Raw genomic sequence first — 21,971 nt, forward strand, 5'->3', positions numbered from 1 at the left:
TGGTGCACAAGTGGGACAGGTATCTCAGCACCCACCAGGATCATTCACGTCTTCTGAGAGTAGACTAAAGTGAATTTTCTAATCAACTTTTTAAGTCAGGCTTCCAATCATGCACCTGACCAAGAGGAGCAGCAAGGGTGGTATTGGATTTACCCACAGCAAGAGATAATGGAGGAAGATAAGTCATTGTGCTAAGCACTAGCTTGTGTAGAATGTTGTCCAAAGCAATGATCTTTCCCTTCTTCTTTGTTCCCATATTCTTTGCCTAAATAACTTAGAGCAGGTCCCTCCATCTCTGGACCTTCAGATCACAGCCTTTATCTGCAGCAGAACCTGGTTTGCAGAGCTGCAAGTGGGAAAGGAGGTAGCACTGGGGTGGATTAGCACCTTTACCCAGACTTGATCTTGGGCCCCTGGAGCAGTTTTTTCTTCTGTTCCCATCCTATTTGGAATGAAAGTCTATTCGTACCTAGGCTTCAGCAGTTTAACTTACTACTTCTCCATATTGTAATTTATACTGGGCAAGTTATGTTGGCAAGTGTATTAATGGACATCTTACATTTAGTGATATTTTACACAGTCAAGCCAGTTTTGAGAAATTATCGCTGTCAGACAGCAAACACTGTTCTTTCCACTGCCACCAGTGAGAGAGAAGTTGTGAAGAAAAGACAAGGATGCCGAGGTGCTAAAATAGCAGTAAAGGTGGCTAAATTACTCTGACGCCCTTGCAGGAATTAGAGCAGGTCTTCCTAGAAGCAGCTGAATTGTGCTCTCAGCCCAGATCTCTCATGCACATGACATGTTTCCCCTGTAGATACGCCAAAAGGAGGAGTTTCCTGGGTAAAGATCACCTGAGTTCTTAAGCTCCTCATTCGTTATTCCCAGTATACTTGTCATTCTGTACTACCCCTATGGAATGCTTCTTTTCAGAGCTGTGTATGTTAAACTGAGGTTGACCATTCTGAATTGTATCATCTTTAGAGTTGCTGAATCTAATTGGGAGGATTGAAATGTTGGATTTTGCTGCTCCTCTCTAGGCTGGCTTAGGTAAGACTGCACTAGTCTGAACTGTGTCGCAACACTAAGGCATAAAGCTCTGTTTTTCAGGTGCTCCCTGTTTGGGTGGCTTCAGCATCTGGTTGTGTGCCATGTTCATGCTGTGCGTGCTCTCCTGAATCTATCATTGTTAAGCTTGTGGTAAGTTTTATTTTCAGTTGGAAGTATCTTTATAATAGAGACACAGTTCATCTGCAATGGTGGTGGCTTAGCAGTTACACAACAGTGTGAAGGACTGAGAGATCCCCTTCCTGCTTTGAATACAGAGATAACAATTTTTGAATAACTTTTATGTATTTTATGTACCTCTCTTAGACTATCTTTGACCCTAATCAAGGGGAAAACATTTTATCTCATCTTTACTGTAAGGCCAGCCTTAACAAACGTATATTTAAAATTCCATGCAACACCAATCCATTAGTGCATTTTATTTGGAGCGTGTTGTTGGTATTAAGCTGTATTTTGTTTGTTCCAGTCCACTGATAAGATTTTATTCCACAACTGCTGTGATAACCTCCAGCTAAATGAATGTTGCCATTAACTGTTGAGGGGATATTACAATTTTGACAGAATAAAATTTAACAAGAGCACTGGTGGGCTTATGTTATAAATGCTAGTTAAGCAAACAAATGTTGAGTGTAACACCAGAGCATTTAAAGACTGCAAACCAAGGTATGTCAAAAGATTTCATTTTTTTCTTTGCTTTTTGATTTTCAGTGTCCTGGAGCTTACAAAGGAGATGCTAAAGAGCTGCAGCTCAGCACAAATAGTAGAATGAAGAGGTTCTCAAATGTCCGAGTACAACCTGATTAATTTCTTAAAAGCAACACCTTCATCCATCATTGTGATGTGAAGTATCCCCTTTTCCTTGCTTTACCATTAATGAGTAACACAGGAGTTCCCTCCAAGTGCTTCAGAACACATTTCAAAACTGGAAATGCCTTATGTGCATCATGAGAAAAAAACTTACGCAGTCCTTTTTATGTTGACTACTTTGGTCACACTATTTTATCCATCTGTTGGGTTTTCTTTTTATACCTTGAATCATTCCTCAGAACAGAGACTGTCTTTCTGTGTGACATAGTAGAAACCATGCTGAAAGTTACTGCTGTTGCAATAAAATAATTTAATCTCTGGGATGCTGGTTTAAATCCTGCTCAGCTAAGAAGTGGTCCTGAGTGAAATACCTTTCAAACTTTTATTTGTATTTCTTTGTGGCAAACATCACACCTAGCTTCTTAGTACTGAAAGCAGATTTAAAATTTTCCTACGGGTGGGGAAGGGATAGGATCGGGGCTGGAGGGAAGAGGCTCCCAGCTTCTGGTGCTCCTGGGGAAGAGCGAGTGTTTGCTGTTGCTGCTGGGAATAACAGCTCCCACCCCATTCCCAGATAGTCTGTAATTCCTGCAGCAGCAGGAGCCAGCCTGATTTTCAGGGCTCTGTTATTGGCAAAGGAAGCAGTAAGAGCATGGCCACTTTTCACCCCCTCCTGTTCCCTCTTGCTCTTTAGCAATCTGTTCCTCTTTGAACTGCCTTTGCCTATCTTTAACCCTAGCAAATATGATGTGATGTTACAAGTACTACTATGCTGTATTTTATGAGCAAAGAACTACTATTGTTGCAAATTGCCTTGCAGCCCTTTCTCTAGTGCCAGTGATAAAATTCTAGCTTGTTCCCAGTGCGTTTCCTTTTCTGCATATAAACAGTAGATTGCAGCATTTACTTAAATAGAAAGAAATTTGTATGATCAATCCCAGTAAATACATGCAAACACCCACCAAAAGCCAAAAATGCTTCAATGGATCCAATACATTATAAAGATTTATGTTTTCTCATCTTAAAAAGTCATGCCTCATTTAGATGTGAAAGTACTAAAAGGTTGTTTCATTTCTAGAAATTACTTGACCTGAATTCTGTGTGTATTTCAGTGAAGATGCAGGAGAGTATTTTCATAGTCAAGAAGAGAGTCAGTGTTTCCAGTTCAGCTGTGTAAGTCAGATACGTGACTTAGCTATATCAAGCACTTCAAAAATCCATATGAGCTGAAAATGATCTTCTGTCAATGTACCTGGTAGTGATTCTGTCTGCAATTATGTGAGTCAGAGTTCAGCTTTTAATTGGAGCAGGAGTGAGCTCTTTGCTTTGTGCCATCTGTGCTGTGATTCCTTTCAAGCACAAGTGCTCTTAAATAGCTGAACTCCTTGATTATTTATTTTGTTAAATTAATAATTATGTTAATATCTTTAGCATTGCATTTACATTTGGTCAAAGACATCTATTTCTTACAAGAGTAGCATAGAAACGTAAATGCAGAGCACATACTTAATGTCATACTTGCTTCATGGTGAGAGGACAAGCCCTTTTTGGTTTGTGTGATGATGTGAGCATCTTGGATGGTGAGTATTGCAGAAAAGCTATTTTACTTTTTCTGGTGCACCTCTTACAAAGATATCTGATATAACGGTTCATTCTGCAAAAACTGTGATTCATAAGATGCCTTCCTCAAAACTCTTGAAAATGAATGTCTGTGAGGAGAATGGGTGGGGAGGAGAGAGTCAGAGCAGTAGTGCGCACAGCATGTAGTCTGCTGTCCATGTAAGTAATCTGCTGTCCATTCACAATCTGGCATGCTTCCATTGCTAAGAAGAAACTGAAACACGTAAACTTTCCTTTTTACTCCTATAAACCACAGAATTGCTTACTGCAGGCATCCGTGCCATATGATACTGCTAGCCACAAGCGCCTGTCACCAGTGCTGCTGTGTATTATATACCAAATACCCATGATCACATTCACTGGCATGTGTTCGTGGGAAAGATGTCTCACACTCCCTCTTTTTTCACACTGCCAAGACTTTTGACAGAGAAATGCTGTATAAAGTTTTCTTTGATCCTTAAAGAAATGTTGCTGCTTGTTTTAGATGTGGGTAACATTTGTTTAAACCAAGATTAATTTTCCCCATACCCTTTTAGTTTTAACACTCGTATTTGAGAATAGCATAAAAAAATCAGACTCTAATGCAGAAATCTGCTGCTGAATATGCCATAACACTAATTTTCTGCATACTCTGAGTATCGCAGCTCTCCCCTCCACTTGTGCCTACTCTGATGGTTGCTAGGCACTGCTGTAGATCCTGCAGGATATACGTCTGACTGTTGACAGTCTGACATAACTCTGGTGTAGGCCAAGCTCCTCCAAGTGTTGTGAACCATGTGACAAGCGGCCGTGTCCAGCAGGATGTCAGAGGAGGTATTTCATTTAATTCATTTGATGAGATGTAGGATTGTTAAGGGTCAGACAGAAAGAGATACTCTGTTGGCTTATTATTTCAGTGCCTGCCACCTTTTGTGTCCAGTAATCGTGTTTAGAAAAGAAAAAAGGGCTACTCGTTTGAGGTCACTGGTGGAAAAATTATCCCTACCACCTGGTACTGGGGAAATCCCACATTTCTGGTATCTTTAAATCCCTGGAGATAAGGAAACGACTACATATCCACAGTGTCTGAAAGATGTCCCTCTAAAGCTGGCATTATGGCTGTTGTTTTTGTGCAGTACATGGAATGCTTGACTCCCAGTGATCTCAATCTGTCACATCAGGACTAACCAATACCTATCAGTGTGAGGCTCTAAAGAGACCACTTAAAAAAAAAAAAAAAGTCATCCTTCTTTAATTTTAAAGTTAAAATGCCATTTATGCTTCTGTATAATATGCTCAAATACTCCAGGGGCAATTACACACTGCATTATGGCAGATTTAGTTTATCACTTGACTGCTGTGCCTGTTTTAGGATCATCACCACAGATTGCAAGTCCCATCCTGCTCAACTGGGGCTTTGTTAGAAGTCCCATTCTGTCCACCCATGCTGCAGCAGTTGTGAGCCACTCCTTCCAGGTGTGCCAGCCGAACCTATGTAGGGTTAGGGGGGAGATCCTACTAACTCACTTATTTTGCTACTCACAAATAAGCAAGGAATCGAACAGTTGCCTGGAATGAGTCATGTGAGTAGATAATCCCATAGCACTGACCATAGCTCACATGCTGGTGTTCTGGCTCTTACTGTGTTGTGGTGGTTGTAGATGCTTCATTCTGCTTCAGTGGATGCCAGTTATGGAAGATCAATTGAGGAACAGTAACTTGTTAAATTGCAGTACCATTTTCCCTTGTGATAGGCTGTCATCCTTAGAGAAAAGTAGAAATCAAATAATCTCTTCCCTTTTCTCCTCCTAAAAAAAAAAAAACAAAACTGATATTGTAGGCTAATATGCAACTGTAAGCAATGTGATATCTTTATCTCAATGAAAATGTTTTTGATAACATTTTGATAATGTTTTTGATAACATTTTGATAATGTTTATTTTTTTTTAAAAACGAGCTTTCGATACATGAGCCTACCATCTCAGGAGGGCTAAGATCCTTATTTTACTCTTACAGTCTTGATTAGTAAAACATTCTCTCCTGTGTCATATGATGTGGCACAACCCTGTGGACTGCTTACTCCACTGCTGTTGCGGACAGGCTCTGGCTTCCCTACCTGATAAGGCAGGAAGGAAACTGGATAGAAAAGACAGGTCTGCAAAGAATAAATGCAAACTCCTAATGTAAGTTAAATTTCTCTTATCAATACCCTAGAACATCTAAAATTATTCCTCAGAAATAGTATTTTGTACTTCGTTTTACAGCGTGCTTTAAAATGTACAGATAAAAGACAAACCTGTCAAACAAATCAATGTATCATCCAGGTATATATTTTCATATATTTTGGTAAAATGTTTAATATCTTTTCATCCTATCTATTCAGTTCCTAAACAGAGAAATTATAAGACTAGCTCATACACTCCACCTGCCCTCATCTGGTACCAGGACCTGTAGCAATTTTGTACCATAAAATATTTTTGTCAGAATTAGCATCTTATTAATTGTACCTGGCAGTACACAGTCTGGGAATGCATTGTATTTTTTTCTGCTAAGAGTACAAATCAGCCAATGTCCATCTGTCTCTTCCTGCCCCTTCCTGTTCAGCATCGTTCTGCTTTTCTGATCTGGATTAATAAGGATTTTCATGCCCTCATGATGTAGGAACAGAAGGCGTGTTCAGAGCTTACCATCCAAGTGACTATACATTGCAGCATTAAATGGAGGAATTATGATTGCTGGATTTCTTGCTTTGCAGGCAACAGTGTAACATTTATCTCCTAATATTTTAGCTGGTATTAATTACCCTTGGAAACACTTAACAGTGTCTCTCATAGTATCTGAAATCTTTACTGAAAAAAAAAAAGGGAGAGAGGACAGGAGTAAATTCCTAGAAGAGAAGAGAAAATTGCTGAAAATACTAATTCATCACAAATACAGCAGGGTATTTTTTCTGGTACTCTTTTTCCTCAAGAGCTTTTAACGGTTGTATAGAAAAGAACTGTTTTGATTTACCAAAGAATAGTCTTTGCTCTAGTTAAAATCACATGCTGGTTTGATGCCCTGGGTCATCTTCAAGTGAGACCTGATGTGTTTCAATATTTAATCAGATATCAGAAAACAACTTAGATCACAAATAAGCTCTGAATATATACTGCATAAACTGAGATAAGAGTTGTTGTTTATTCTAGTCATAATATTATTGATTCCATAGCTTTTGAAAGAGATGAAACATCATTTCTCTACCAGGTCATCAAGAAAGCTTATATGTAAGGTAGTTTGTCTGAATTGGACCCTACTACCTACCATGTAATTGTTTCCATAGCTTGGGTTAATCACAAGTTTTTCTGTGAAATAAGTATGTTCAGCTGTTTCAGGGGAGATGCACACTCTTTTCAGGCCCTCTTCACAGAACAGTGATCATTAAGACTAAGTACTTTATTTCTATACTGGGCCTTTGTCAAGCTGGGTAGGTCAGTTTTAGAAATTTGAAGTTTATTTGGGAAGAGATCCATGGAATGTAGCATATATTTCAGCTGGTCAGAAGAATACACAGTATAATATTAACGCCTGTCAGTGTCTGAGCCAATGCCCATTGAAGTACATGGACAACTTCACACAGATTCTTTCCCTGAAACCACTGTGAAAAGATGTTGAAGAAGTCTTTCGTCTGGTTAAGAAATATACAGTCTATCCACTTAATGCCACTGTCCAGGACAGCGTATTTGTCCCAGGTGGTATTTCATGCTCTAATACCTGTCTTTCTCAGGTGGTATTTTCTTTCATCCATGATGAAAGTGTTTTTAATCCTTTAAACCAAAGCAGAGCGTTATGCTGCACAGCATCCCCCTCTCATGGGGCATTGATTTCAGGCAGCACAAATGGGGCTTCAGTACCTTACTGCATCCTAGGAAAATCTTTGTCCAGTTTAGTGCAAAGGACACCACAGCTTTCAGTACCCTGAGCTCTATTGCCAGAGTGCCTTTGAGAAACACTGGCTGTCCAGCAGAGCATCAGATGTACTTCTCACCTTCCACATTTTTTTTTCTCTTGCCTAGTCAGTGACATTGAATGTCAGGATTCTGGAGACTTTGGTCAAGGGCCAAGGAAAGATGAGAACTGCTCCATTTCACTTGCTGTTGCTGAGTGCAAGGTATCTTAGGCAAGTGGAGTGAGATTCTGCAGAATTTTCCTGTTGTCCTGCTCAGGGAGCACAGCTGCACCTCAGGATACCAGGACAGGCGGAGGTGTTAAAATGGGCATGTGAACAGCAAGGGCCAGGGAAAGCTGAGCTTGCCTCGGGGTGGCAAGCCTGTCCTGAGACTGCCAGGGAGCTCTGCTTACCCATCTAATATTACTGAATGGAAAAGGAACTTTGCTGGCTTTCCCCAGGAAAATGAAGAAACAGAGAAAACAGACCTGAGAAGAGGGGAGTGAAAGCAAACTAGAAATGAAAAGGAGAAAGATAGAAAATGAGCTTTCAGGGACTGGAAATCCGAGAAGGTAAAGAAGAAAAAGAAACCCAATGAAGAACACTGAGATAAAGATTTAAACTAAGCAAAGATTTTTTCCTAAATCTTTTCTGTGTGGTTCTCATGTCTGCCCTTTTTTCAGTTAACCATAGGATCACTGGTAAAACAAGGGGGCTCTCATGTTAAACCTGTGGGTAAAACTTGCAGCCAAACTGGACTTGTCTGAGGTCTACCTTGTGCTGTTAACACAGGGAGCTCTGTCCTCATCTTCTGTGCGTGCTGCACAGAAGTTAGAGCCGACCTGCAATGCTGCCAGCTCTCGTGGACGGCTGGAGCCAGGTCAGTGCGGATGCTGCAGGGTAGATCGAGCTGTGGACAGGCTCTGGCCTCCCTCAGTTAGAGGCTAAATACCACAACAGGGAGCAATATCCTGTTGTCTTTCAGATGCGGGACTTACTCTCAAGCATTAAGGTGTCCAAGTTTTGGGGGAGTCAAGTTGAGCCTGGGAAAAAGAGGGAAGGGAGAAGAACAGGCAATACATTAAATTAACTTTCCCCAAGTTGAGTGCTTTGCCTGTGATAGAAATTGGTAAGTGATCTCCCTGTCTTTATCTCATGACTAGGATAAGTTTTCAAAGTAAATATGTTGTTCTGATGGAATTTTTCTGTGGACTTTATACAGCATGGTTCTTATGCTACAGCGTGTGTAATAATGTCAAATGAGATTTTTAAGAAATTACTTTTTATAGCATCCCTGAAGAGTAAGTTAAGTACCTCTGTCTAGATAGGGTAACTTGGTATGTGTTTTTCACAATCATTGGAAATCCCATTCCTGTCCCCACTGGAATGAAAAGCTATACCTAGCTTTCTTTGTTATTTTTTATTGCAGACAACAGTGGAGAGTTATTAGAGGGGATACTCTTTGGACTGGACACTGGCCAACTGTTAGAGTGGTGCCCTCCTCCAAGTTCAGGGATTCTGGGCTGCAATGGTGCAGCATGCTAACTTACAGAAACATTACTGGTGCTAGAAACAATTTATTTTATTTTTTTTCTTGGAAGATTAGCTCCAAGAGCTACTACTACGACAGTAGCTATCACTATCATGCTTGTCACGGGAGCACCATCAGCCCAGACACCGCTCCTGCCTGATGAAAAACCTCAAATCCACTCATCTACAACGGTAAAAACAAAACAAAACAAAAGGATCGGGGTCTCCCCCCACAGAGGGCTGAGGGCGGCCCCGGGGCCTGGGCCGGGCCGGGGGGAGGCGGCGCCGCTCCCGCCCGTTTCCCAGGGTGCAGCGGGCGCGGCGCTGCCTGGCCACGTCCCCGGGCCACGTCGCTCGGTGCCCGCTGAGCTTGCGCCATCTTCGCTCCCCGGCTCCCGGGCTGCGCCTCCTCCTCCTCCTCCTCCTCCTCGTCTCGCCGCTCCGCCGCCATGAACATCTTCCGCCTCACCGGGGACTTGTCCCACCTGGCGGCCATCATCATCTTGCTGCTCAAGATCTGGAAGAGCCGCTCCTGCGCCGGTGCGTGTGGGGGAGGCAGGCCCCGGAGGGAGGGCGGCGGGACCCGGGCGGCGGCGGCGGCGGCTGAGGGGAGCCCCTCAGGGGCCGCCCGTTGCCTGAGGAGGGGACGGCCGGCGGTAAAGCAGGCGGGGGTGGTGTCCTGGGGGGGGTCGCGCCTGCCTGAGGCGCCCCCTCAAGGCCCCCCGGTGGAGGCCGGGCGGGTGCTGAGGGGCGATCGCTCCCTTCAGCGCCCCCCCTCGGTCCCCCGCACCCGGCAGCGGGGAGCACCCCCGGGCGGGCGCCCGCATCCCCGGCCGGGGGGCATCGTGGCGGCTGTCCTTCCTCCGCGGCCTCAACGGCCGCCTTTTCTTCGTGCATTAACCCCCGGCAGCGCCGCCTCGGCCGGTCCCGGCGGGCAGCCCCGTGTCCCCGCCGCTGCCGAATGAATGGGGCCGGGGGGGGGGCCCCGGGGCCGGGGCTCGCACGCCCGTCGCTGGCAGCGCCGCTCTACAGGCGACGTGGTGATGGGAGCGGCTGGCTCGCAGGCTGCAGCTCCTGAACTTTCCCTCCCTCCTTCCCTTCCTTCCTCCCTTCCCTTCCCTTCCCCCTGAGCTGCTCAGCGCTCCCGGCGGGCTGGCCCCGCTCCCTTCTCCCCTTTGTTTCCCTCTGCTCCCACCCCCGGTACGAGCCCGTTCGCCCTCCGGGCCGTGCTGCCGCCTTCTGCAGCCTTGGTGCTGCCGGCTGGAAGGGAGCGAGGCTGGGCCGGGGCCGGCAGCCTTCGTCGGCCTGCTCTGACGTGGCACCGCGGAAGGTGGGGCGGGGAGGCCCCGGGGCTCGGCCGCCCTCCGGGCTCGGGTCCGGGAGAAGCCCCGCGGCCACCGAGCAGTGCCCCGGCCTCCGGCAGGGCTGGGGAGGGCCGTCCTCGGCCTCCCTTCCCCGCCCTGTGCCCTCTGTCTGCTCGCCGGGGTTGCTGCGGCCTCGGGGGGAGCCGCAGGCAGGTCCCTGCACCGCTGCACAGCTCCAGCCAGCACGCAGCCAGGAGCTTGCTTCTGAAGGGGCATTTCTGCACCGTGCGTGGGTTTAGGTGGATCAGGCTGGCAGGCCTGGAAGTGCTACTGGTGCTGCTAGGAAGAGTGATTATGCCTCAGATCGGTTGGCCGTGTGTTGACGTGGAATAATGTGCAAGTACGCTCTGGAGCAGATGCATCTGTGAAGTATTTGGTTAACGACATGAGGAATTAGTTTAGGCTGCAACCTGAAAGAACTGAGAATGGGGAAATTAAATCTCATTCAGTTTACAGGTAAGAGGAAGTACAGATTCTCTATGTTTTCAGGTCAGGTTGCTTTTTGCAAATCACTTGGTAGCGCAAAAGAAAAACTCTAGTAAATGAAGAACTTTGGTTTAGAACAGTCATTTCTTTATGTGTGAAGGTGTCAAGTAAATGACTTCCCAGTTTACATACAGTGATAGTGCGGAACTGTCATTTCTGAGGCCAGGGAGCCCAAGAGCTCTTTCCTAAATGAACGTTCCTGGCTCGGGCTCTGGTGGATCAGGCTTTCTGTCTAGGTCTGTCAGGAGAGGATCTGGCTCCCAACTCTTCTCTGGGGTTCTCTCCTCCTCCGTCATACTTGAGAAACGCTGTCAAGGCTACAGATGACTAAAGAGTTAACGAGCTGAAAAATAATCGTATCTTACTGTCTGAAGAAGGACAATGAGAAGTTTCGGTGGAAGACTAAAATTCTAATAGCGTTTTATCCAGGAGATTCGTAAGTGACCTTTGTACACGAGGTTATTTACACAGCGTAGTACAGCATAACCTAGTCCCATCTTTCTGTTTAAAAAGTGATCTGTTGTTTTCCTTGGGTCAGTTATGACTGAGGATCTCTGTTATTAGGATTTTACTTGTAGGGAAGAAGAATCATAGCAGTCATTTTTGGTACTGCGTTCTGCAACAGAGAGAAGTAAAGGGGCCTGTATCACCCTCAGCTCTTCCCATCACCAAATCAGCCAGCATCCTCCAACACAAGTGTACCTGCATGCACTCGTTCAATTGAAAAGCCTGCTTCGTTCATTTTCCTTAGCAAAAGGCTGAAATACTTTTTGAGTGGGATTGTTTCATGGTGTCTTCTATTTCTGCCTATGCCTTTAGGAGTAAGTCCAGATTCATTGTACCTCCAGTATTCGTGTCAGAGGCCTAATGAGTTGGCTAGGAGAACAGTGCCCCAGAGGAGCATGGGGTTCTGTTTTGGGGGGCTCCTTCCTGTAGTGGTTTGTTGTTGTCGGTTGCAGTTTCTGAGGATAAAAGTTTCATAAATACAAATTCACATAAAATACGTTTATAAAGTTCACAACAATAACCCCTAACTAGTTGCCGGTAACTGTTCAGCAGCTGCTCGATGCTGTTATTAAAGGGCTTCATGCGATTCCTTTACATTGCATGGTCAGCAGAGCAGATTATAAATTAAATAAATGTATGCCCCATGGTTGTTGGTGACTAAGGAAACCGAGCAAACCAGCAGCTGGTTTAACTGTGCGCTTCTGAAGCAGTAGAAGCTTAGAAAATAAATAGAGGCTTCTAAATGATTGCTAAACTGCAGGCTGTGATCCATGAAGAGCTGGCAAACCACATGGTGCCAACTCCTCTCATCTAGTTGCATCTGTGTGTGTCTGAGGCCTTTGTTCCAGGAGGAGCTAGGAGGCCTGTAAAAGCAGCTGGAGCTGAGCGGGAGGCAGCCTGTGTACCTCTGCTGCGAGCTCCTACTTTCTGAAAAGATGCGTTGGTCCCTGTTCCCTTTCCTAAGAAGTGAGTCCTCTAATTGAAGAAAACTGATGAGGGCAGGATAATCTGCGTTATGAAACAGTCTGCGTTTTCAGTGTTTGACGAGCTTAATCTATTTCTTTTTTTCCTAATTTAGTCAATATGCTAAAAAGATAACAAGGGGAAGCAAATCAACTCATGATTTCAGTGCTGGCAGGGCAACAATTTTTTGCATGAGTGGTTATTTGAGTTTCCACATTTAGAATTTGAAAAAATGTTCGCCACTCCAAATAACAGCTCAGAAATAATTACCAGGAGCTGTGGAGAATGCTGCAGGTAACTCTGTTATTGACTCTCCTGTCATGATTAGGAAATTCATGAGACTTGAAGAACCCTCTGCTTTCAAACATTGTCATGTTCAGACTGTATTTTCTAATCCATTCCAAGTCAAATTAGATTGTTTGCGCTGTGAATTACAACCTGAAAATTGATTTGCTTTTCTCAGTGTCATTTGTCAAGTGTTAAAGGTGACCTGCAGTTGTGAGGCTGTCAAATTATATGCTGAATATTCTCTTCTTTTTAAAAAAAAAAAAAAAAAAAAAGCATAGGTAGTGAGTGTGTAACACTTTTGCTAGGTAATGTAGCTGTCTCACCCACTATGGACCAGACTGTATACTGTGTTGAAGACTTTAGAAAGTGCATTGACATTGGCTGTTGCCAATTTCTGTGTTTTCTCAGAAAACACTGCTTTAGGTAGGTTTGGAATTTCATTTCTCTTTTTGAAGGAACACTTTGCCTTTTAGTTAATAAATTTGAGTTTAGAGTTAGGTTGATTTTTTTTATGTCAGCATTTCATTAGCAGAACCAGAGAAGTTGTGGTTCTGTGACTGATGTGGACTTCATGCTAAACAAACTATTTTTTATTAAATTCTACAAAAAGTCTGTGAGGTTTCCAAGACTGTGTACAGACTGGCTTTCTGCAGATCTCACAGCTGCGATGTGCAGCTCGTGCTCAGGTAAGTGGTGCACAGACTCCATAGCCAGGCTGCCTGAACGCCTCTGCTGTGCAGTCTGTCACACCACCGAAATCACAACGGCAACTGTGGTTGATGAGAAAGTATTCCAGTTTCAGCGCCGCTGTCCTCCTTGTCTGTGAAAATCAGCAGAGCTTCGGAAGAATCTCATCCTCTTGCTTTTAGCCAAGCAGAAGTTGAAGGAGCTTTTCCATGCGTGAGGATGAAACACAAATGAGAGGTTTGACTCCTGAAAATTTGAGCCCAGAGCTTTGGAAGATGAAGAAATAAAAGTGTGTATGCTTAGCTGAAGAGCTAAGTAATGTGTGAGGGAGGAGGAGCAGAATGACAGCGACATGGTTGCTCTGTCCCAGATGTCAGCCCTGGGCAGCGCTGTGCAGGTGTACTGACACCTTTCCTAATGTCTAGATGTGAACCAAGTCCTTTCAGCAGAGTTTGTGCCGGTGTCCTCCCTGCAGTTCTGCTAGGGAATAGATCTTAGCTTTCTCCCAGTTTGCCTGGCTCCCCGCAGGCCTTTGGTTTAAACTTTGAACCTTGCCTAGTCTAGCCAACTTAACTTGAAAATTAGTTTAGCCTTGGCTTTAAGATGTATTTCAGGAACTTGAACTTTTGACTATAATAAACCATTGATCAATAATTCATGTATTTAATATGCTTTTCTTCCTGCTGTTTGCAATTCTTTACTAAAAGAACATAGCACACAAAGTAGCCGAGCATCATTACGCACAGTGGCGTGATGCTGCACTGTGATCCACGTGGCTTTCTGTGTCTGCAGGCTCAGACTGCAAGGCAGGGCTGGAGCTGGGTCTGAGGAGTGTCAAGTGTACTTTTCTGTTAACTTTGGAAAGCTGTGTCTTTGTTTAATTTTTTAAATGGGGCTTTTGCCTTGCAGTTTTACAGTCTGCATAACAAAGTTTTGAGGCGCTCACCCTTTGCTGTACTATGCTTGGTAATTGACAGTTGGGTTGTTCTGTAGCTACTGCCTTAGGTTTACCTGAATGGCTAACATCTCAGGTACAAATGTTGCAAACAAAAACCTTCTAATTGTTATAATTTCAGCCATTCCTGTGCTTCATCTGTGAATGTAAAGTCCCTTCATTTGGGGCAGTGCGGTGTTTCCTAAGCCTAAATAGAAAAGGAGTTCAATAACCATAGCACACAGCCTGCCTTCTAATTGGTTTATGGTACTGTTAATGAAAGCTGTTGTCAGAGTGCTGGTGTAAAGGGACGAGGATTTTTAGCCTTGCATCGTAACCCTTTTCTAGCGAATAATCTCCCATCTTGTTTTCTGAACAATGTTTGCATGCTTAGCTAAACAAATTAAGCTATTTTCCCACTGGATGACTGAAAACAAGAATAATTGTAATAACAGGATAAAGGCTTGGTGGTTTTGTGCCCCTGCTGTAACACTGCCACATCAGTGTTACGGCGTGATGCTTCACTTGAATCTTCAGAAGCTTTTAGTGACTGTGCAAAGCTTTAATGCAGCGTTTCACCAGTGGATGCTGTAGTTAGTGGTATATCTGCCTTCAGAAACTCTGGTGGCCGAAGAACAAAGGTTTTGATGTCTGAGCTTTGGCCTAAAGTTGAAAGTTACTTTGAAGATTCTATGTAGATGTCTGTTACTTTAGCTCACTACTCTGTTTTCGTAAATAGTATCATGTAGTAACATCTCTTTTTGACTGATAGAATTATTTTTCACCATTTGTTCCATAAGTTTCGTAATTGAATTTACTTGAGTCTTAAAATCAATTAATTCCTTTAAAATCATGTAATTGGTGCTAGCACATTTTCTGATTATCTCTGGATCTGTAGTAACTATTGCCCTTACACCTTTCCAGGTATTCATCTAAAGGTAGTGCATGACAACACCGACACTTGAAAGCTAATGCAGCCTTGATAATGATAATGCAGAACAGATAGCTCACAGGTGGTATTTTTGGAGATTATACTAACTACTGTGAGTGACTTCTAAGTAGTGCTTGTGCCTTTTCCAGCACAGCAATGTGTAGGTAGTGTACGTTCACACTGCTGAGATACAGCTATCTAATTTACTGTTCTGATTGTACAGTGTACTTCTGTAAGCCTAGTTTTTGTCCTCATTTTGTAATCAACTTGCACAGAAGTAAGGGGTTTATTCTTTCTCAGCCTTGGCATCAAGTGTTTTAAAGAACATCATCGCTTTTTGAATAATTAATTATTTCCTTTATTGCTTTAGGTATTTCTGGGAAAAGCCAGCTTCTGTTTGCACTGGTCTTCACTACCCGTTATCTGGACCTCTTCACTTCATTCATTTCATTGTATAACACATCTATGAAGGTAGAGTATACTGAAGAGTTAGAAAAGCTAGTGTTGTTGCATGCAGAGTGCATAATTTCATTAATCAAGGCCTCTTTAATTGGCCCACTGCACAGTTAGTGCAGAACAAATTCTGGAAGGGCTTTGGATAAAGAACATGGAGAATGGACTTAAAACCTTACTCTTTCTACGCTCTACGTGCAATTATCTAAAAACTGTTTGTAATGGGTACTGTGACACGTAGAACAAATGCCAGTTTGGTTATTGGAAATAAAAGCCTGTGGCAAAAAATGTTTCACATAAATTGTATTTCTCATTTGGGAGAGTAGAGCTTAAGAAAAATGGCTTTTTGCACGCTACAAGGTAAATTGGCATTCAAAGTATTCTGTAGCCAGAATTGCAGCTAATGTCTTGTCCGAGGCTGACCAGAAGTTTGCAGGAGAGTGCTTTAGGAGCATAGCTTCCATCTGATTATACCCCTTTTGTTTGTCCACTGACTGTTAGTGAGCTCAAATTTGTTTTTGTTAGTTCTGTTTGTTTGTGCTGTTTATGATGATGAGTACAAGAAAATAAAGCATCAGACTAGAGGAGTGCAGCTTGTTTGGCATTTGTGGCACTGGAGCAGGCACCTTCTTAATCCAGTGCCTTTATTCTTGGGTTTCTTAATGCCTTTCAATTTTAGCTCAGACAAGAACATAACTTTGCCAAGAGGGAAGACTAGGCATTCAGTAACATGAAAAGTACTGAAGAATTAAGGGAATAATACTGTAAAATAAAATTTTAGATCTTAAACCTGCTCAGGCTGCTGTCTTCTAACAAGTCAAATATGTGTATGATTGTGTTTTAACATCAACATTCTAGATGAAGAGCTGTGGATTAAGTACAACTTCCTTGAAACACAAGCTGTTTTTCATAGGGGATTTCTAAGACTATTGAAAGCTAGTGTTGGATGCCCTAAAGGAGCAGCTAGTTCTTTGTTTAATGGTCGTGATTCAGAGTCATGGCCAAGTGTCTTCTACATCCCTTGTACCCAGAAAATGGATGAATGTGGGAAATCACACATGATACTCACTTGCATACTGAACTAACTCATCTTTCCAGCAATGGGAGAGTGATCCTCCATTCAGATCCAGTACTAACATGTAAAATGAAAGCCTGTGGTTATAGGCTTATATATAACTACAGTTACAGTTTCAAAGATTCCTACTTAAACACACTTTGTTAGATCTAACTGGCTTTTCAGCCCGTTGTTGTAGTGCCAAGACAAAGCTGCTTGAGTGCCCTTAGCACAGCTTCTTCTCTGTGCGTATATTCAGAATTATGTAACATTACAAAGTTGTGGTAGGGAACAGGAGATGCTATACAAATAAGCTGACCCAGAGCATTGCTAGATAAGTTTTCTAGTCAGAGGAAGGTGCTGTAATCAGTGGCAAAAAAAAAAAGCTGTTAGTTTCTACAGAGTTAGGATTTACTTCATTTTTTAAAAAAGACATATAAATTAAACTGTAGGTGCCAAATTGAGATGTATTCGTCTGGCAGCAATCATCAGATATTTAAGAAAATATGTATTTCTCCTGTGTTCCAGGAGTGTGTGTGTGTGTATATATATAAATATGCAAATTGGCACTAACTACCTTTCTTACTGATCTGTAGACTTGAATTTTGTGATTTTTAGCATTATGCATCTTACAGTTGATTTTTGCATTGCACCTATATCTGAGTATTGGATGCATTTCTTTTATTTTGGTATCTTTGAAAATGAAAATAAAAACTTTTTGATTGCCCCAAATACACTAATTCTCATGAAGAAACTTCCAGTAAGGAGTTGGGGTTCATTCACATCCCTTAGTGCCTTCTGTGACCGTACCAATTATGATTAGCTTACAGCTGCAGTAGGCATTCCTTAAATCTAATATCTTGTCACATGGCCCTTCATCTATGGCTAGTCAGGGTGCTAGTGTAATAAGTCTTTGGATTCTGAGCTCCCTAACATTTTATTTGTAGTATTTTGTATTTGTGAGCACTGCTTTTAGTGATGAACAGAATCTGCAAACAGCGGTTTTTGTTTTAAATTTGTTACTTCTCAGTTGTGAAGAACCTATATTCAATGTAATAAATTGTTTGGAATATTTAATCTTTCTGATGAAACTGAGGCAGATGCTAAATTAATTGTCCAGTCTAGTCTATGGTACCATGTTTTCTTCAGTACACTGTGAGCTGTGTCCTGATGGTGGCAGATTGACCTTCAGAAAGTCATGTATTCTCTCGATGACTCTGTTATTCATCTGTAAAATACAGCTATTTACCCATTCCCCAGGGAACAGGTATGAAGTCTACTGTGCCGTAACAGTTAGAAGTAGTAAGGTTAGAGATGAACTGAAATTAAAACTGAACTCAGGTTCAATGCTTCTGGCAGTCTTCTAGCTTTAAGTTTTATGGTCTGTAGGTTGGTGGAAGACACTGGCCACTCTTCTGATTTAAGAGATGTTTAAAGGTCTGAATCAAATCAGCTAATTTGTTAGACATTAAATGGACGGGTCTGCTTGGGGCTTGTTCAATAGATTTTTAATTGTCACATGAGCCACACTGCCCCCAGGCTTTTTGAATTCAAAAAGACCTCTCCCATAATTATCGCATGTACATTTTTAATTCAAATGTTTTGGGCTCTGCAGTTGCAGAAGTAGTCTTCCACCTCCAGTCTGTTCTGTACTTCTGTCTACGCAGGGAAGAGTCTCTAAAGAAACTTTTGACAACCACTTCAGCCAGAGGCAAGGTGACATTTGAAAACATCATTGGGTCATTGGTTTTGAATTATTACTCTGCTGAGAAAAGCTAAATGCCACCAGGTAGCATGAATTTGCAGAGGCATGTAAACAAACAACGTATACAAACAACTAAAAAAGGCAGAGCTTACTCCTTTTAGTGTCTGGAAATATCTTTGTTCAGTGAGTTTGGTGTAATCCTGCAGCCTCTGTGGGTTGTTTGTTTTTTTTTTTTTTCTTTATTACTCTTTAGCTTATCTACATTGCTTGCTCGTATGCCACCGTGTACCTGATCTACATGAAATTTAAGGCCACCTATGATGGAAACCATGATACATTCAGGGTGGAGTTTCTGATAGTTCCTGTCGGCGGCCTCTCATTTCTTGTCAATCATGACTTCTCTCCTCTGGAGGTGAGTTGGTTATGGCAGGAGGCTACACCCTTTTCCTCTAAAATATGTAGTACATGAAGGTAACCATTCTTTAGCTAATATGGAATGTTTAGAAAGACGCCTGTGTTTAGTAGGTTCGGGCTAATCCTGTTTCTGTAATGCATCTCTATGTTATAGATGTCTCTGCAAATTGAAGGCACTTCAGGAGCCTAGCATTATTAATTAACATAGAGTGTTCTGTTAAGCGGAAGGCTGTTTTCTTTCCCAGTGCACTCTGATTGTCACATTAATTCAAAAGAAACCCTCCCTTTGTTATGTTTGCTAAAGAAATACCCCAGAATGCAACTTGTGAGTAGTTGGTGCCACCTGCTGAAAACAAAAGAAATTATACTTGTTAAATGTAGCTGTGTTTGCCTATCAGAACAAAATGTGTGTAAATGTAATCAGAGTTCAAACAGGTACATCTTTACACTAAATAAAGATAACTTTAGATGCTTATATTAAGTGGGCAGGCCTTTTTTTATATTCATTGGAGTTACATGATGTAATTAGTAAAATAATTTTAATTGCCATATTTTGAGATTTTGTTTTAAACTTTGTTCTGTTAACTTGTTCTTTAAACCAACTGATTGAAAAAGTTGGAAAAACATGAAAGAAAAAGGACTTCATCTTCCGTGCACCTTTTCAGAGCATCAGCTCTATATGCTGTGTTTCATGGCATTGTGTATCCTGAGCTGACAGATGCATGCCAAGTTTCCTCATGAGTAAACCTGTATTGGCAAGCTCACCAGACAGCTGATTTGGAGGGAGTTGTCTGTGAAAAGTTGCTTCCTTGTGCCATCCCAGGGCTGACTTAGCTTTTCCTGTACCAACCATAGTTTGCCAAAATACTGGATCTGTTGCTGTGTGAAGTGCTGTGTGAAGATCTGTTGCTGAGTGAAAAGTCAAGGCAATTCAAATGCTTTCTCTGCTTCTGTTATCAGTAAGACAGCTGAATAATCTCTGTTGTTTCTTTTCAGATATTGTGGACTTTCTCCATCTATCTTGAATCAGTTGCTATTCTCCCTCAGCTTTTTATGATCAGCAAAACTGGGGAAGCAGAGACCATCACTACTCACTATCTTTTCTTCTTGGGTCTGTACCGTGCCTTGTACTTAGTCAACTGGATTTGGCGCTACTATTTTGAGGGATTTTTTGACCTCATAGCTGTTGTTGCTGGTGTGGTCCAGACCGTTCTGTACTGTGACTTCTTCTATTTGTATGTTACAAAAGGTGAGTATTGGAATAACTCGCAGCTTCAGGTAGTAGAATGTAGCAATTATCAGATTCATAAGGATCTACTGTATAGACATTATGAAGTTGTTAATTCTGTGTGCAAGTTATCACTGTAATCTCCTTGATAGTTTTAATCAAGTACACTTTCTGCTAGTTTGGGGCGTTTCTGAGGACTGTTTTGAGTACAGGTAAAATTGTGAATGTATAAATGATCTGATACACTTAATTGGCAATTTTGAAAATAAGTATGGCTAAATACACGTTGCAGTTTTCTTCTGTCAACAAGCATGATTCTCATGTTTTTACTATCAAACTACTTTTAGTTTAGGTTCTACACTTAGAGACAACTTTCTCTGTTCTAAATACTTGAGGAGTCCAAAGGATTTTGGTTGTTTATGAATACACTAAGCATAGAAGCCGTTGTTCCTGCTGGATCTATTAGTAATTCTGCTCTTACTGGTATTCCAGCATCCATCATATAACCACAAAACTATGCGAATGTGGCTGTGTTAGGCAAAACTCTAAGAAACCACAGTCACAGGCTAATAAGTCGGATGAGGCTGAAAAGTAAGAATACCAGGGTGTCACAAGAGGGCAGAGCTGGAATTGTTACTTCACTGTAGTTTTACTGGTCTGTATTCAATAGAGAGGGAAGTTGGGGAGAGCTGATGGCAGTGCATCCCTTTTGTAACAAAGTGACTCTACAACAGGTTTTAGTCCCTTTGAAGTTTTGACAGTTGTGTGCTTCGTATTGCTAACCGTTTTCTTTCATATTTTTCCTTACAGTACTCAAGGGAAAGAAGCTCAGTTTGCCAGCGTAAGTGCCAAAAAAAACATCACCAGCATCTGTCCTTTTGGATGCTTGGACAGAACAATCCTTATCACAAGCAAAGGTGAAGATGCTTGAGACAGAAAGTCAGAAACACAGCTCTATATAGTGCAGGTAGTCATCAGCGGCTCTGTAAGAACGGAGGAAAAACAACCAGCAGATTTCTGTTTGATGCATCTTGCCTTTATCTTTTTTATTACTATGTATAAAGATTTTTTACATAAAGAAACTTATACTGTATTAATAAATTCAGTGTATGGTTTCAATTGGAATAGTTCCAAAAGTGAGATTTTTGTGAGATTGTTTATGACCAGGAAAAAGTGCAAACTTTTTTTTTTAATTTTCAAGAATTTCTTTGAAATGACTGATTTTTTTTCTTTTTTTTTCAGTGCACAAATATGTGCATCCTTGATGGATGGTAGTCATCTGTTCTTTCCCTTTGATTCAATTTTCATTCCACTATATTTATTTTTTCCAAAAGGTGAATATATGTCAACTTAAATCTGAAACCACCAATGTTTGATGTGATGTGCTGGTGCCCAGTCTTTGTGCCATCTGCTGACGTGGAGTTCCTTATTTAAAATGTATGTTGGTGCCAGAAGGGGAACAGTCACGTTCTGTAGTTGTCCCCCTTCTAAAACAGGCTGATGGCAAGAGGACAGTCAGGAAATCTCTTGTGGCCACAAGAATGCGCCCTTTCCTGTTCTGCCATGATGTTTGGGAAGGTAATCCCAACAATGACAGCACTTGGCAGTGCAGGTTGTGAAGGGTGGGAGTTGTGGTTCTGTTGCTTAGTGGCAAATGTTTGTAACTGTATTCTTTGTTCCGGAAAAGAAGGTTAATTATCTTGGATGTACAGCCCTGCTACACCATTGCAGCCATAGAAATGGGAGACTTGTAAGTTGTTGATTACAGTAATCTGTAGGTGATCATTTTAAACAATGTCTACATTTTCCTTTTAATGAATGCTTTATAAGCAACATCCATGTTCAGCTTCAAGTGGTTTTTGATGTCACTTTTGGACAATTACTTTTTTTTTTTATAGACTTTCCAAAATCAGCAGCACCAGTTACCATTCTTTATCCTTTAAATGATTCCCTTTTTTTACTGAGCTGTTGCATGATTTATCCTGTGTTACCATCCTCAATAAACACTTTATGAAATGGTGAAAGCGT

General features: G+C 42.0%; 2 protein-coding genes across 2 annotated transcripts in view; both read left to right on the top strand.

The window, feature by feature from the left end:
• The window catches only part of OTOA (otoancorin), a 34,587-nt gene extending 31,334 nt beyond the window's left edge, over nucleotides 1–3,253 (top strand). The window contains exons 28-29 of the mRNA XM_040575012.1: nucleotides 1,108–1,197; nucleotides 1,774–3,253. Of these exons, the coding sequence (XP_040430946.1) occupies nucleotides 1,108–1,175 (68 nt within the window). The 3' untranslated portion in view covers nucleotides 1,176–1,197; nucleotides 1,774–3,253. The remainder of the gene's footprint in view (nucleotides 1–1,107; nucleotides 1,198–1,773) is intronic.
• A 5,952-nt stretch (nucleotides 3,254–9,205) lies between these two features.
• Nucleotides 9,206–21,962, top strand: KDELR2 (KDEL endoplasmic reticulum protein retention receptor 2). Its single transcript, XM_040574588.1, has 5 exons — nucleotides 9,206–9,469; nucleotides 15,460–15,560; nucleotides 18,555–18,713; nucleotides 19,712–19,964; nucleotides 20,754–21,962. The coding sequence occupies exons 1-5, from the start codon at nucleotides 9,379–9,381 to the stop codon at nucleotides 20,786–20,788; spliced, it is 639 nt and encodes a 212-aa protein (XP_040430522.1). The 5' UTR covers nucleotides 9,206–9,378; the 3' UTR covers nucleotides 20,789–21,962.
• Nucleotides 21,963–21,971: the final 9 nt, after the last annotated feature.

This window comes from Cygnus olor, chromosome 15, assembly GCF_009769625.2.
Source record: "Cygnus olor isolate bCygOlo1 chromosome 15, bCygOlo1.pri.v2, whole genome shotgun sequence".
Lineage (NCBI taxonomy): Eukaryota > Metazoa > Chordata > Aves > Anseriformes > Anatidae > Cygnus > Cygnus olor.

Bases quoted from the DNA above. Each gene is read 5' to 3' on its own strand.
- KDELR2 (XM_040574588.1), top strand. From the start codon at position 9,379: ATGAACATCTTCCGCCTCACCGGGGACTTGTCCCACCTGGCGGCCATC. The intron at 9,470-15,459 runs GTGCGTGTGGGG...TTATTGCTTTAG, and splicing joins GAAGAGCCGCTCCTGCGCCG to GTATTTCTGGGAAAAGCCAG. The intron at 18,714-19,711 runs GTGAGTTGGTTA...GTTTCTTTTCAG, and splicing joins ATGACTTCTCTCCTCTGGAG to ATATTGTGGACTTTCTCCAT.